Consider the following 16,620-nt stretch of genomic DNA (forward strand, 5'->3'; position numbering starts at 1 on the left):
CCGATTTCCGAGTCCTGACCTGTCCAACTCACCGAGTCTCCACTCGACTCACTGATGCGAGTCTCAACTCGAAGGGTTTGGGGTTTTGCGACCTGACTCGCCGAGTCCAAGAACAGACTTGCCAAGTCCAAGACAACCTTCAATAGACTTCCCGAGTTGTTCATCTAACTCGCCGAGTTCCTACCCAACTTCATCTGACTCGACGAGTTGATCATCCCACTCGTCGAGTTCCTCCTCATCTTCATGCAACTCGCCGAGTCCAGTCAAATGACTCGTCGAGTCCATTCAGATCTCTATACATGCAGAGGACGTTTGAGTCATTCATGGACTCCAAACCGTAGATCTACCCTTCCCAAGCCTATTCCTCACGTAAAGTTGCAAACTTTACATCTAGAGAAGGAGATCTAGGCAAAATACACCATAAACTAGGGTTTAAGGCAAGGAGGCTCCATAATCAACTCAAGGGCTAAAACTTTATGCTTCTCAAGACCATAATATGCTTGGATCTGAAGTAGCAACTCCAGATCCGGCTTCTAACTCAAATGGATGACTACCCATGGCTTAAAAAGCCCCAAATCTCACAACCAAAGAAGATCTAAAGGAAAGAAACGACTTAATACCTTCAGTAACTCAGAAAGGTTCCACAAACTCCAGATCTAAGGCCAATCCTTGAGACTTCAATGATTTCCCTCTTTCTTTTTCCTTCAATTCACCCAAGAATGACCCAAAAATGACTTGGAAGCTTAAATGCACAACAATGGGGGCTTAGGGTTCGCTTTCTGTATGAGGGAGGCTCTAAGGAATCCTAATGGAGAGAATAACGAGTTTAAATAGCGCCCAAAGTCCCGGATTTAGGGTTTTCCTCGAACAGACCTGACTCGCCGAGTCTCCTTGGCCGACTCGCCGAGTCGGTCACTTACTCCTCGACCTGGATCCCGCTTGGACTCGCCGAGTTCTTCCTTGGACTCGTCGACTCCCCCCTGAAAGTTAGGGTTTTCTTTCCTTTCTTGGCTTTCAAAACTTTGGGTGTTACAGCTCTCCTCCACTTAAACTAAACTTCGTCCTCGAAGTTTGCCATGGTCCACCGCCTACGATCTGCTTCCAAAACCCACCAATTATCCCGACACCAGCTGCCTACCTTCGCTGGTCTTCCACCTGGTCATTCTGACTAACATAAACCTCGCGGATAAAACCTCGGGTCAAACCTGACCCTGAACAACTTAGAAACACAACTTAGAAACCGACAATCCTTCTGGTATTCTCCGAGTACTGCACTTGAACTCATAGGGGTTGACCCCTTCTTTCCTTACGCGATTCCCTTGCCTTCCTGAGGCAATGCTCCATATCCAACTATTTCCTCTGTCACTGTGAAGGTCCTATCCTTCACTAACTCCATCACCCCCGGTATTTCCAGTACGGGTCATCACCGTCAGTAACCACTGACACTCTTCTCTGTCAAAACTTGGTGCCGAGCACCCCTCGATTCAACTAACTGAATTCCACCATACACTGCCTACCCGCAGTACTACTGACTGAAAATTCCACTATTCCTTGTCTGCCTTCCGCATGAACTGAGACCACCCTGGTCCCTACCTGTTGGATAAGGTGTCTAAGTCCATAACTATTTCGGGTGTGTACTTGACCCGACCCGGCATGGTCCATTTGGGTTGCATGGCACCATGCAATTGGATAGACTAAATGAGAGAAATAACACTTGGAGATTATTAATATATTATAAGTTCTAATATATTAATAATATTATTTGATTAGTTGATCAAAGAATTAATTTGGAATTAATTAAGTGATCAAAGAATAACTAATTAAATATATGGGTTGATTATGTAAATCATTCATATCTTGTATAGTGGGCTAAGAGGCTCCATGGATTATCAAGTTGGGTTCTACCCATAGGATGCTCCATTGATGCTCCATGGGAGTTACAAACCCATGGGTCATGGAAATGAAGAGTCATGACACATTAGGGTTTACATGGTGTAACCCTAGATGTGTCAACACTATATAAGAGTCCCATTCTCCACAAAATTGGCTACACAAGTTGAACACTAAGAAACTAGAGGGCTTGGCCGATTTTGAGAAGTGTGTGTTATCTCAAGATTCTTTCCAAGAGCATTTGGTGTTGTGTGAAGCATTTGAGGCATCACACTTGGGGTGCTAGGCTCACAAGGTTTCAAGGAACACAAGCAACAACAAGGTAAGTTATTCTATCTATGATTCAAGTTAAAATTGTTCCCCATGTATGCTAGATAGGAATATAACCTTGGAATTCAACTTTGCGTGATAATTAGACAAACATAGATCCAAGGTTATTAGGGTTGCATGTACACTTAGGAAGTGTTAGAATGCTCAAAACCCATCAGTGGTATCAGAGCCTAGGCTTGTTTGTTTGTTATTTGTGCTTAAAAGTTGAAGAAAGTCGAAAATTCTGCTGTCTGACTGATGGACTCGGCGAGTCCATGGGGAGGACTCGTCGAGTTCATGTGTATCTTCAACCTACTCGGCGAGTAGGTTTATGCACTCGGCGAGTAGGGTCGACAGAGTGTAGAATTTCGACTTGAGTTGCTGGAAATGGATTAGAATCATTACCCTAAAATGTTTTGGTACTTGAAAACTTATTTTAGAAGGTGTAATGTCTTTTCTAACTCATTTACAACAACTAGTTATCAAAATTACAAAGATTAAATGTGATTTTGATTCTTGAAAGTGTTCATATTCATATTCTTGTTCTTATGATGTTTAGATGATCATAGGAATTATTTGTAACCTATGTGGTAGATTAATTCATGATCATAATGTGTTTTAATGGAGTCCATAACTTGTCCTCAAGTTATGGAAAACCAAAAGTCTCTTGGATTAAAAACCATTAAAAGAACACAAGAGTTAGGAAAAATGAAAAGTTCTCATTTTATTACTCTATTAAACTCATAAGTTACAAGAAATGAAAAGTTTTGAAAGATTACAAAACTTGCCCTCAAGTTTTGGAACAAGTAAAGTTAAGTTAAAACTTTAGTTCCAACCCCTAGAATTTTAAAAGTTAAAATTCAACCCTTATACTTATATTATTATGATTTAATAATTATATATATATGTATAAGAACAAAGTCGTCTTACCGCTAGTACGCCTCATTCACGAAGCCGGTCTATAAGGTGGGTATAAGGTTGTTGCCTATAAAATGGTGACTTAATGGGTGTCCACTCTCACCCACCGCTTGCTTGATCGGTGGAGGGTCGTTAGCCGAACGGGTAAGACAAGGACTTAGTAATTCTCATTCAAAGTATGATGAATATTATAAAGTAACTAAATGTTTTATTAAATTCCCAATCTTAGTTACTTTAGGAAAAATGTGAATAAGGTGCTATTCCATGAAATTACACTTTACAGTTTGATTAAGTCGTTGGTGGAGCGTGTGTGGTTAACCGGCACACTAACTTGGACTTAACAAGGTAGGTAAAGGGTGACTTAGGGTTTATTATAGTATCGATGGAGCGTGTGTGGTTAACCGGCACATCGATTGAGTGATAAACTTTAAGGGTACCAAGTGATTTGCATGGTTACTTCACACCTCGTTTTGTGATCCTCGGTATCCCAGTCACAAAACTTGGAGGGCACACTCGAGATTGAAACATGCCTTTGAAAAGTTCATTGAATCTCAAAGAATCTAGGAATTTCTAAGAACCATTCAAAAACCTAATACTAAAATATTGCGGTTTTCGTGGTGGAAATTGGTGAATCGTCATTCACCTACCTTTCAAATATGATATAGCTTAGATTACGGCATACCTCTTCTAAGTTATATTATATTGTGATTGGATCCTAGCCTTAATATTACATTTGGGTGTTTTATTAAGGACTCTCTTATATCTAAACTAATCTTGTTCTCTTTCCTTCAGATGTCTTTCAACAATGCTTCTGGCTCTAATCCTAATGGCTCCTTTACCCTTATGAACTTGTGTGGGAAAGTCACCTTTGATGGATCCAACTTCAATGAGTGGATCAGAAACATCAGGATGATTACCCGCTACGAGGACAAAGAATATGTCCTTGACAAGGAGCTTAAGGAGATTGATGAGTCCACTGCAACTCCTCAGGAGATCGCTGAATTTCGGGCACATGAAAGGGATGCTACGAAAGTGGCTTGCATCATGATGGCCACGATGACAGCGGAACTCCAAAAGTCTTATGAGGATTTCTACCCTTATGAAATGCACCAAGATTTGATGGAAAGATACCATCAAAGTGCACGATAAGAGAGGTATGAAATCATCTGCTCCATGATAACAACCATGATGAAGGACGGGGAATCCGTCACGAGCCACATGCAGAAACTGCAAAGGTATGTGCATCGTTTGCTGAAGCTTAATGTGAACTTCCCGGAGGATCTTGTAATAGATATTATTTTGCATTCCTTACCATCGTGCTATGATCAATTCCGCATGACATATCACATGAACAAGGAAGAAGTCACCCTCAGCAAACTTCAGGGACTTCTCAAGACCACAGAATCAGGTCTTAAGGGGAAGTAGGTTGCTATCACTCCTACTCAAAACTCTACTCCGGTTTTGGCAATCGGGAAAAGTCGAGGGAGGAAGAGAAAGATCTCTTCTAAGGGTACCAAGGTTCAGACCCTTGATGGCTCTTCTTCAAGTGGAACCAAGAAAGGTTTCATTACTCCTTCTTCTGACCCAAAAGAGGCTGAATGCTTCTATTGCCATGAAAAATCTCATTGGAAGCGGAACTGCCCAAAATACCAGCAAGATGTGAAGGATGGGAAAGTTAAACCCAACCATGCAGGTATTTACACTATCATTTCTAATAACTCACCCCATTCTAATTCTTGGGTCCTTGATACCGGGTGTGGTATTCATATTTGTTGTGACTTGCAGGGACTAAGAAGAAGTGAGGATGTGGAGCAAGGAAGGATAAACTTGATCATGGGGAATAGGAAAGCTATACCTGTTACCAAGATTGGAGTTTATACTTTATCGCTAAGTAGTGGGTTTAGTTTAGATTTGAATAAGTGTTGTTACTCGCCAGGAATGGCAAGAAATATTATTTCCTTTCATGCTTTGTACAAACAAGGGTTTACCTTTTCATTTAATAATGAAGTTGGTTCTATTGATGCTTTCTTTAATAATGTTCTTTATTTTAAAGCATTACGTTGTGATGGTGTGTATGAAGCTGTATCTGTTGTAGATAACTTAGGAAATAATGTTTTGTGTATTGATTCTACTAATAATAACTTGGATAAAGCATCTTTATGGCATTGTCGTCTTGGACATATAAGCAAGAAACGCATAGGCCAACTCCAAAAGGATGGAGTCTTGGAGTCGTTTGACCTAAAGTCAGATGATAGTTGCGAATCATGCTTACTTGGAAAAATGACAAAGTCACCCTTCACAGGTTCGTGTGAGAGGGGTGAAGGTTTGTTGGACCTTTTACACACGGATGTGTGTGGACCATTCAAACATGGATATGTCTACTTGATCAAGCATAAGTCAGAGACTTTCGAGAGGTTTAAGGAATTTAAACAGGAAGTCGAGAATCAATTGGGCAGGAACATTAAGATGCTTCGATCCGATCGCGGTGGTGAGTATCTTAGTTCAGAGTTCCTCGACTATCTAAGAGAATGTGGGATAGTCTCACAATTGACACCTCCCAGGACACCACAGTTGAATGGTGTGGCTGAGAGGCGTAATCGAACCTTGTTGGATATGGTTCGTTCCATGATGAGTCGAGCTACGCTACCAATCTCATTTTGGGGGTATGCCTTAGAGACTGTCGCCCATATTCTTAATCTAGTCCCTACAAAGAAAGTTGCCAAAACTCCTCACGAGATGTGGACTGGTAAAGTACCTAAACTAGACCACATCAAGATTTGGGGTTGTGAGGCTTTCGTGAGACGCGAGACTCATGATAAGCTCGAACCTCGAAGCGAGAGGTGTATTTTCATCGGTTACCCACAGCGATCCTTTGGTTACCTCTTCTACAGACCTAGTGACAATGTGGTTTTTGTAGCAAGAAGAGGGGTCTTTCGAGAAAGAGAGTTTATAAGCCAAGGAGACAGTGGGAGGCAAATTGATCTTGAAGAAATTCAAGAATCAAGCGGTGAAGGAACTTCAAACTCTAGCCCTCAACTTGAGGAGGAAACTCCTGTTGAGCCAATTGACAAATCTGTACCTCTGAGACGTTCCACGAGAGTTAGGAGTGCACCTGAGCATTACTATGGATTCCATATTACTGCAGAAGGTGAGACACTTATTAGTGATGGGACACTAGTAAGTCAAGATGACCCTAACAGCTACGAGGAAGCCATGGCAGGCCCCGAGTCTGCTAAATGGAAAGAGGCTATGGATAGCGAGATACAATCCATGTATGACAATCAAGTTTGGAACTTGGTTGAAAATGTACCAGGTCGTAAGACAGTAGGGTGCAAATGGGTCTTCAAGAAGAAGACCGACATGGATGGTAAAGTACACACTTATAAGGCTAGACTGGTTGCAAAGGGCTTCTCTCAAATTCCTGGAGTGGATTATGATGAGACCTTTTCTCCAGTAGCCAAGCTTAAGTCTATTCGGGTTCTGTTAGCCATAGCTGCATTTCATGATTATGAAATATGGCAGATGGATGTCAAAACCGCCTTCCTTAATGGAAAGTTGGCTGAAGATGTTTACATGAGTCAGCCAGAGGGTTTTGTCAGCAACGAGTACCCTAATAGAGTGTGTAAGCTTGAGAAATCCATTTATGGATTGAAGCAAGCACCTCGCAGATGGAATCTTTGCTTTGATGAAAAGGTCAAGGAATTTGGCTTTTCTAGGAGTGAAGATGAATCTTGTGTGTATGTCAAGGCTAGTGGGAGTATAGTTAGCTTTTTGGTATTGTATGTGGATGACATACTACTCATAGGAAACGACATTCCAACCCTGCAGGAAGTAAAGTCCTGGCTTGGGAAGTGTTTCGCTATGAAGGACCTTGGTGAAGCTGCCTATATTTTAGGGATAAGGATCTTGAGAGATCAGAGTAAAAGACTAATTGGACTTAGTCAGAGTACCTACTTGGATAAGGTGCTGAAGAGATTCAGCATGCAGGATTACAAGAAAGAAGAGTTACCCATCCAGAGTAACACCAGATTGAGTAAGACACAAAGCCCTAGCACTGAGGCTGAGATAGCAGAAATGAGTCGAACACCTTACGCTTCGGCTGTAGGATCGATCATGTATGCTATGACGTGTACTCGAACCGATGTAGCTTTTTCCTTGAGTATGGTTAGCAGGTATCAGGCGAACCCTGGCAAGGCACACTGGACTGCGGTAAAGAATATCCTCAAGTACCTACGGAGGACTAAGGACTGGGTTCTTACCCTCGGTGGGAGTGATGACTTGAGAGTTGTAGGGTATAGTGATGCTAGCTTCCAGACTGATAGGGATAATTTCCGCTCTCAGTCGGGCTGGGTCTTTACCCTAAACGGAGGAGAAATTTCTTGGAAGAGTTCCAAGCAAGAGACAGTGGCAGATTCTACTTGTGAATCAGAGTATATTGCAGCTAGCGAGGCAGCAAAGGAGGCGATATGGCTGAAGAACTTCATTGGAGACCTTGGAGTTGTACCAGCTATTAAAGAGCCAATGGAAATTTTCTGTGATAGTGAAAGTGTTGTTGCCTTAGCCAAGGAACCAAGGGATCATGGAAGATCCAGACACATCGACAGAAAATACCATTTCATTAGACATCGGATCGAAGAAGGACACCTCGTGGCAAAGAGGGTATCATCAGATGAGAATCCGGCAGATCCCCTCACAAAGGGACTGACTCGGGTTAAGCATCTTCAGCATGCTCGGAGCATAGGGCTGAAGGATGATATTAGATTTAGTAGTTAGATAATCTCGAAATTTGTAAAGTGTAATTGACATTTGATGATGAATAAAAGTGTTTTATTTATGAGTAAAGTGTTACTATCTCTTGTCGATCGTTTACTATATTTCTTTTGCATGTTTTGACTTCCAGAATAATTTTGTTTGGTGTAACATATTATTCAAACCTCCACAGTCGGTCATATGTTGGAAGTAGATATGAATCAAGACTGTCATGTTTGGTTGTAGAGGTCTTGGACAAGGCTACAACAATCATGAGTGCTCATAAGTTCTGAGCATTGGACTCAACCCACGCTCACTGGAATCACTTCATGGAATTCTATCTCGAGTGATCGTGAGACGGTAATATCATATAAGTCTTCAAACCTAGAGATATGATTTGTTACTTACAAGTTGGTTATGCATTGACTGTACGAAACCGCATTGGTAACTCGATGTTATAAAACGTACTTTTGTGTGTAATTCAATGAGTGGTAGAACAAACATATGAGTCGAAGTTTATCTGTTCCTTCTTGGATTAGAAGCTGATATCTGGGCCCCTCGATGATTTTGTTTTGACCCATGTACCGGGCCCGGTCAGAACTAAGTTGATGTGTTCAATTAAGTTCTATGTCAAACAAATCGGAAATCGGGAAACAAATGCTGGACAATAAGCAAGACAATGTTCCATGTATTTGTCTGGCTGATATCTAGAACAGAGGATTATATGATCACTTATCTTAAATGGCGTACCATCATCTTCTCAGTTCCGAGAGACCTTGAAAGAGCTACGATTGCCGGTCGGTTCCTGAAGTACTAGAGATATAGTTATTAGACTTATCCAAGTGGGAGACTGTTGGATAAGGTGTCTAAGTCCATAACTATTTCGGGTGTGTACTTGACCCGACCCGGCATGGTCCATTTGGGTTGCATGGCACCATGCAATTGGATAGACTAAATGAGAGAAATAACACTTGGAGATTATTAATATATTATAAGTTCTAATATATTAATAATATTATTTGATTAGTTGATCAAAGAATTAATTTGGAATTAATTAAGTGATCAAAGAATAACTAATTAAATATATGGGTTGATTATGTAAATCATTCATATCTTGTATAGTGGGCTAAGAGGCTCCATGGATTATCAAGTTGGGTTCTACCCATAGGATGCTCCATGGATGCTCCATGGGAGTTACAAACCCATGGGTCATGGAAATGAAGAGTCATGACACATTAGGGTTTACATGGTGTAACCCTAGATGTGTCAACACTATATAAGAGTCCCATTCTCCACAAAATTGGCTACACAAGTTGAACACTAAGAAACTAGAGGGCTTGGCCGATTTTGAGAAGTGTGTGTTATCTCAAGAGTCTTTCCAAGAGCATTTGGTGTTGTGTGAAGCATTTGAGGCATCACACTTGGGGTGCTAGGCTCACAAGGTTTCAAGGAACACAAGCAACAACAAGGTAAGTTATTCTATCTATGATTCAAGTTAAAATTGTTCCCCATGTATGCTAGATAGGAATATAACCTTGGAATTCAACTTTGCGTGATAATTAGACAAACATAGATCCAAGGTTATTAGGGTTGCATGTACACTTAGTGAATGCTACGGCTGCCCCGTAGTTTTACATCACTTTCTACCACTGACTGCTACTACGAAAGCACCCATGTGCCATTAGCTCTCAAGATCCTCATTCTGACTCCCTCGAGTCCTACGGGCGATCCACAACCTGAATTCCCAACCACGTACTAACCATTACCATCACACGCACTAGCTGATGGGGAGTTTCTCAAACTCCCAACCTTGAAATCCTCAATCCATCAAACGTTGATCCACTTCTTTTCCTTCTCGAAGGTCGCGCGCTCATTCTGGGTCTGCGTGCTCCTACCTTTGCACACTCGGAGGATTCTCCCCCACTTTGATCTTGCTTACCCCTTGTTGCTCAATACTCAAAAGAAATCCTTGCTACCATTCCATAATCGATCTGCTGAGGAACCCAAGCTTACCACAGCTCGGGATCTAACCAATCCATTTCTAACACTATACAACTCCGATCTAGCGAGACATACCAAGTCTCTCCGAAGCATGCTACAGTTACTGCATCCTATGTAACCTTCTCCAATAGGGCACATCCCCTCACTACCATTCGAATATCCAAGGTATGCAGATGGCATATAACTCGATCACAATCAACCGCTCAAAAATAAAATACTCATACCGATAATGATGCAGAACCATAACAATATAATCATGCACAAATAAAAGAACTGAAAACAAAAATCGCATACCTGCAACGTCCGGTACTGAGCGCGCCTCTAAGGTAGTCATCTGAAGAGCTCTGCCTCCCACCGCAGGCGCCTCTGCACGGCCCTGACGGCTGTCTGTGATCCTCAAAGTTGTAGGGGCAGGTGCCATCACCCGCCCTGCTGAAAACAAAATGGGGCACTGGGCCTTCTTGTGGACCCGCTGATGGCAATGAAAACATAACAAGTCTGATCACTGCACGGTGGTAACAGTACAATCCCTGCTGAAATGACTAGTCCGACCGCACTTGAAACAGCCAGACTCACCACTGCTACCACTCCTGCACGCGCCCCCGTGCACCCTACCACACTTCCCGCACCGACTGCGGTCCTGATAATCCCTCGATCTCGAATCTGATACCTTGGACCTTTTGCCCGAACCTGCAGCTACCTGAACCTCATCCGGCTTCCTCTTCCGGATCTGCTCCAAATCATTTTCCCTCTCTCTAGCCCGAGAAATCATATCTTCCAGTGTCTTACAGCTGGATCTGCTCACGAACTCCCTGATGTCATCCCTCAACATCTCATGGTATCGGACCTTCTTCATCTCCTCGTCCGCGACATACTGCGGTACAAGAAGAGCCCTCTCCCTGAACTTGGTGGTGATCTCCGCCACAGTCTCAGTGGTCTGCGTCAAATCCTGAAACTCCCATGCCAACTGCTGCACCTCAATAATCGGCGTAAACTCCGCTCTGAACCTGGCCGAGAGATCGCTCCAAGTCATCACGTCCAACGCGGCATCATCCCCCAAAGCATGAACAATCTCCTCCCACCAATCCCTCGCTCTGTCCTTCAGAAGACAGGAAGCGAGTCTGACCTTGTCCCCCTCAGGGCACCAGCTTGTACGGAATGCGTTGGCAACATCAGCCAACCATCTGCTGCTAGCGATGGGGTCCCTAGCCTCATGATAATCTGGTGCCCCGCAAGCCCTGAACTCCCGAAATGTCAAGGTACGTGCTCCCATCAAAGCCATCATCACAGTACGGAAGGCTCCCAACCTCTCATCCAAAATCTCCAATATACCCTCCGTGACTGTGCCAAAGATCGCAGGATTCTGATTCAAAATATTACGCGTAACCTCGGCGGATATCAACTCCCTCATTCGCTCCTCGAGCTGCTCGGCCCCTGAACCCGAGCCTGATCCCTCTCTGGCGCCTGATCCGTCCGCTGGTCTCTCTCCCAACGTCACCATGATGAAAATATACCACAACCACTATCAGAATACTCATCACTGATGCGAGACCAAACATACCCTACCAGGTTCCCGGTCTTGTCTCGGGCTTTCCCGAATCGATTACGGATCCTCTACTTTCAGTAGTACGGGCCCATAATACCATCCACAACTATCCGTACTTTCCTCAGGAATTGCTTTGACTCCACCAGGTCCCTTAACCACTACTACTGTTCCCAGCACTATCTCATCCTAGGCTTGCCCTAGGAAAACCTCTGACTCAACTCAAACCAGTCCTCAGCTGCTGAGGGTCTCCTTGTGATGCCAATTAGCCATCACCTGAATACCATCACATGTGAAGAGGCTCAGATAATCCTTCAAGTAAAAGACTCGTCCCTACAACGGTTGGACTCAAACAAGAGCTGCGCAATAGGACCAAATCCAGCACTCTGAGATTATTCAACCCTGATCACATGTGACGTGCCGTATCCACCTAATGGCTAACTCCCATCACTCAGTATCCCACAATGCACAAAGCAAGCAGCATTCAGACAAGGGAAAGTCTAACCATAATATACTCAAGCAATCACATCCAGGCAGCAAGAATCTGAACTAGCATGCAACACAACTCATAGACATAGGCATAACCTAAACAGGCTATCCTACTACTGTCTAATCAGCACTATCATGCAGCTCGAAAGCATATATAACAGGCACATAAGGCATCATCCCTAGATCCTTAGCCTTATTCTAGCATGCTGTTCTACTAACTGATAATCAAATGATAAACTTGTATGGGTATTTTGGGGTACTTACTTGAGCTTCGTTGATTGCATGCACCACACCCTTTTTCTCTTTTCACAGTTCTTTTCTTTCTGAATTATTTTTGCCTTTCTAAAACTGTTTTCTTTCCTAAAACTCTCTTTTTACAAATTTGTCTTTTCATTTTGAAAACTTCTATACCAATTCCTCAATTTGAGTTCAGACACACCCGAGAGCATGTTCGAATCCCTCAAACCAAGGCTCTGATACCAACTTGTAACATCACAAAATTCAAGACTAAAAATTTCTTTTAATAAAACATCACTTTAAGCAAATTCATCTTTTCAAAACATAAACGGAGTAATAGTTTCCAAAATACATGATCGTTATCAGAGTAAACATTCCCAGGCTGACTAATTTATGGTGTGTGCCATGCGATCACCCCGAGCTCCATCATCCGCTACCGGAAGTACCTGAAACCAAAACTAAAAACCGTAAGCACAAAACTTAGTGAGTTCCCCACCCTACCACATACCATGCATAACCATATACTGCACATACTGGGCCACACCCATTATCTTGGGCCTCGCCCACCCCTACCACGGGCCTCGCCCGCTACAACGGCCCTGCCGCTCCAGGCCCCGCCTGGCGTCGAGCCCCGCTCGGATACAGATCTGTTTCATTTAGGCCTCGCCTGTCACAGGGCCTCGCCCACTAACATATAATAGCACATAAACATATCACATCACATCACATAGACTTAACACATTCTAACGGATCTTGTCCTAAGGCCTCGCCTATCTTTGGGCCCCGCCCTTGTCCCTTTACTGATGAGTCATGGAACCCTGTCCATACTCCTGCTGATAGTGAGGTACGGGTCCAGTACACCCTCACTCCTTCCCTAACTTGGGCCTCGCCCCTGATCTACTGCTACTGAGATGTGGAACACCATCCACACTCTGCTATTGGTGAGATACGAGACATCGCCCACACTTACCTCCCTACCAGGTACATACAAGTATCACACAGATAACACGTATAAACTATCACATAAACCATTCCTTGGGCACCCGCCCTCTATCATTAGACCTTGTCCCGAATATCATACTAGCATACTATACCTAGGGCTAACCCCCGGGTCATTTACTCATAACTACATGGGTCGGCATTGTGGCCGTAGACCCATTCATACAAAGGGAAACTCACATGCACTGGCTGAACTCGCTGATGATCCCACTGGCTGCTGACCGGTAACTCTCTGAACTCCTGCTCCACTAGCTTCCCGAGCTACCAAAATCAATGCAACACTTAGTCTAGCTGACCTCCGACAGTCAACCAAGTTAACTCCGGTCAAAGTCAAAGTCCTGGTCAAAGTCAACTTTCCAGGTCAACCCTACTCGCCGAGTCACCTTATTGACTCGCCGAGTTCATATGTTTAGATTTCTTCCATTCGCGTCTTGACTCGCCGAGTCAGTCCATGACTCGCCGAGTCTACCGATTTCCGAGTCCTGACCTGTCCAACTCACCGAGATCCACTTGACTCACTGATTCGAGTCTCAACTCGAAGGGTTTGTGGTTTCGCCACCTGACTCGCCGAGTCCAAGAACAGACTCGTCGAGTCCAAGACAACCTTCAACATACTCGCCGAGTTGTTCATCCAACTCGCTGAGTTCCTACCCAACTTCATCTGACTCGACGAGCTGATCATCCCACTCGTCGAGTTCCTCCTCATCTTCATGCTACTCGCCGAGTCCATTCAGATCTTTATACATGCAGAGGACTTTTGAGTCATGCATGGACTCCAAACCGTAGATCTACCCTTCTCAAGCCTATTCCTCACGTAAAGTTGCAAACTTGACGTGTAGAGAAGAAGATCTAGGCAAAATACACCATAAACTAGGGTTTAAGGCAAGGAGGCTCCATAATCAACTCAAGGGGTGAAACTTTATGCTTCTCAAGACCATAATATGCTTGGATATGAAGTAGCAACTCCAGATCCGGCTTCTAACTCAAATGGATGACTATCCATGGCTTAAAAAGCCCCAAATCTCATAACCAAAGAAGATCTAAAGGAAAGAAACGACTTATTACCTTCAATAACTCAGAAAGGTTCCACAAACTCCAGATCTAAGGCCAATCCTTGAGACTTCAATGATTTCCCTCTTTCTTCTTCCTTCAATTCACCCAAAAATGACTTGGAAGCTTGAATACACAACAATGGGGGCTTAGGGTTCGTTTTCTGTATGAGGGAGGCTCTAAGGAACCCTAATGGAGAGAATAAGGAGTTTAAATAGCGCCCAAAGTCCCAGATTTAGGGTTTTCCTCGAACAGACCTGACTCGCCGAGTCTCCTTGGCCGACTCGCCGAGTCGGTCACTTACTCCTCGACCCGGATCCCGCTTGGACTCGCCGAGTTCTTCGTTGGACTCGCCGAGTCCCCCCCCCCCTTAAAGTTAGGGTTTTCTTTCCTTTCTTGGCCTTCAAAACTTTGGGTGTTACAAAGGCCAAGTAATCTTACATTTGTAATCACTTCATCCTTCAAAGCAATATAACATTAGACATTTTCTATAGGTATCTACAAGTGCTCCAAACCTCTTATGGTCCCTGTTTTTAGGCTTACTCGACCCTTGAGCTAGATTATCGATTGTCGCACAGGTCCAAAATTTGACCTTGTTAAACTATGGTAATGTATGATAGAACATTTAATGTGTCACAGCTCCGTATGATCTTCTGTAGAGAAAGAGCTGGTAAACACTATTATCCTATAAAAGAGTTAATATTTAGATTGTAGCATATACTTTTCTAAATAAAGATGTTAACCATTTTTCCAAGCTACCTAGGGCTAAAAGTATTTTTCACCGAAAAGGTATAAATTGGATTATACTATTACCCATGTCGATCCTTTCTAGTCGGGTATAAATACCCATGCATGTTTGTGTATTCAAGCATAATCTTCATTGAGTACTTTGCATTGTGTGTGTTTATTGCTTAGTATAACATAGATAGAGTAATTCTTGTAGTGTAATGATTTATTTCATAGACGAGGTCAAGTTTAATTATCATCTTTTGTGATGATTCTTCCATACAAATGTTATAATTGCAAATCCATCCATAAGAAATGAAACTATACGCATATAGTTAGTTTCATAAATAATATCAATAAATTATGCCAACAAAATTACAATTTAGGAGACCACAGGTTAAACCTCATTTGCTATCTCACCATTCCTTCCTTTCTTCGAATCTCCAAACAATATGTCAAGGTTATATAGCATAGGCACCATGCTCAACGAACATAAGAACACAAGCACAGGACCAAAAATCCAAAGCACAATCGGGATCGCTGAATAAAAAATCCTATTTCCGGCTGCATTTAGAGTGAAACTCTTCTCTAAAAGCTCCGACACATACGTAGAAGTCACAATTGTTGAATCTTGTGGGCAGTTGATCAAATAGTTCACTTGGCTAATGAATCTAATTGATAGAGAATGACACATGAAAGAGAAGAGAAAGAGAACCAGCAGCGTTACGTACTTCAATGCCACCATGAATTCTCCATGTGCCCCATATATAGTGTCATTAAGTGGCTTTTTGACACTATAAGTACTGCTGATAACTGCTGCTAAGCCGGAGCACAGTAGTATTGACGTGGTGGCCATTAGGGTTGATCCCATGATTGTGTTTCTGATTGTTTGAACAGCTAAGATGTTTTTCTTGTCATTATCCTACAAAACATAAGACTGAAGGTTCAGAAGCTTGATAATAGACGTACATGTATATTGATCATATTTCATGTCATAACATTAAGAAAGTAATTGTTTCTTATGAGAAAACGTTAGTTTCATATTTTCCTCATAAACCATTGAGTAAAACATATTTGTGTCATTAATTCTATAAGCTAAAAGTTATATCCTAAACCGAAATTTAAGACAATTTAAAATAAAAGGTAGTATTTGGTCAAAGGGCAACCAATTGGCTAAAATTTTGCACAACGGTGCAAAATAATATATTCGCACAAATAAAGCAAAAGTTAGTCAAATCTACTTGCTACGACTATATTTTTTTATCTTTTTGAGAAAGAAACATTTAATAAAAGGAAAATAAAATAATAATATAATACGTAATTGTAGTGATATCCCATTCAGAACACAAAATATGTACATGCATGCAGCAGTCACAAAGAATAGATTTAGGAAAAATAATAATTTATTATTGGTGCTCATTATGAATATAATAAAATCATAAATTCACAAATTTGGCTTTACATGAACAAACACAGTTTCGTGTGCTATTTTTTTGGCACTCTCAACATTCCACTTGAAGTTGCTGCCGTATCTGTCTTTTTCAACTTCCTACCAAGATTAGCACCCAGGACCTTTTTTTTTTGGGTGAATTTACTAGTTTGCAGGTCTTTTCTAAGAAGTAAAAAGCAATTTAATCATCTATTACGAATATCTATACAAAAAAAGAGAAATATAAAAAAGTCTATTAGTATATATGCTCGAATCATCT

General features: G+C 42.3%; 1 protein-coding gene across 1 annotated transcript in view; it reads right to left on the reverse strand.

Annotated features, from left to right (window-relative positions):
- Positions 1-15,154: 15,154 nt before the first annotated feature.
- Positions 15,155-16,620, reverse strand: part of LOC111909142 (uncharacterized) — a 2,276-nt gene continuing 810 nt past the window's right edge. Inside the window, exon 2 of the mRNA XM_023904932.3 lies at positions 15,155-15,833. Coding sequence (XP_023760700.1) covers positions 15,309-15,833 — 525 coding nt within the window. The 3' untranslated portion in view covers positions 15,155-15,308. The remainder of the gene's footprint in view (positions 15,834-16,620) is intronic.

The sequence above is a fragment of the Lactuca sativa genome, chromosome 5 (assembly GCF_002870075.4).
Source record: "Lactuca sativa cultivar Salinas chromosome 5, Lsat_Salinas_v11, whole genome shotgun sequence".
In the NCBI taxonomy this organism is placed as follows: domain Eukaryota; kingdom Viridiplantae; phylum Streptophyta; class Magnoliopsida; order Asterales; family Asteraceae; genus Lactuca; species Lactuca sativa.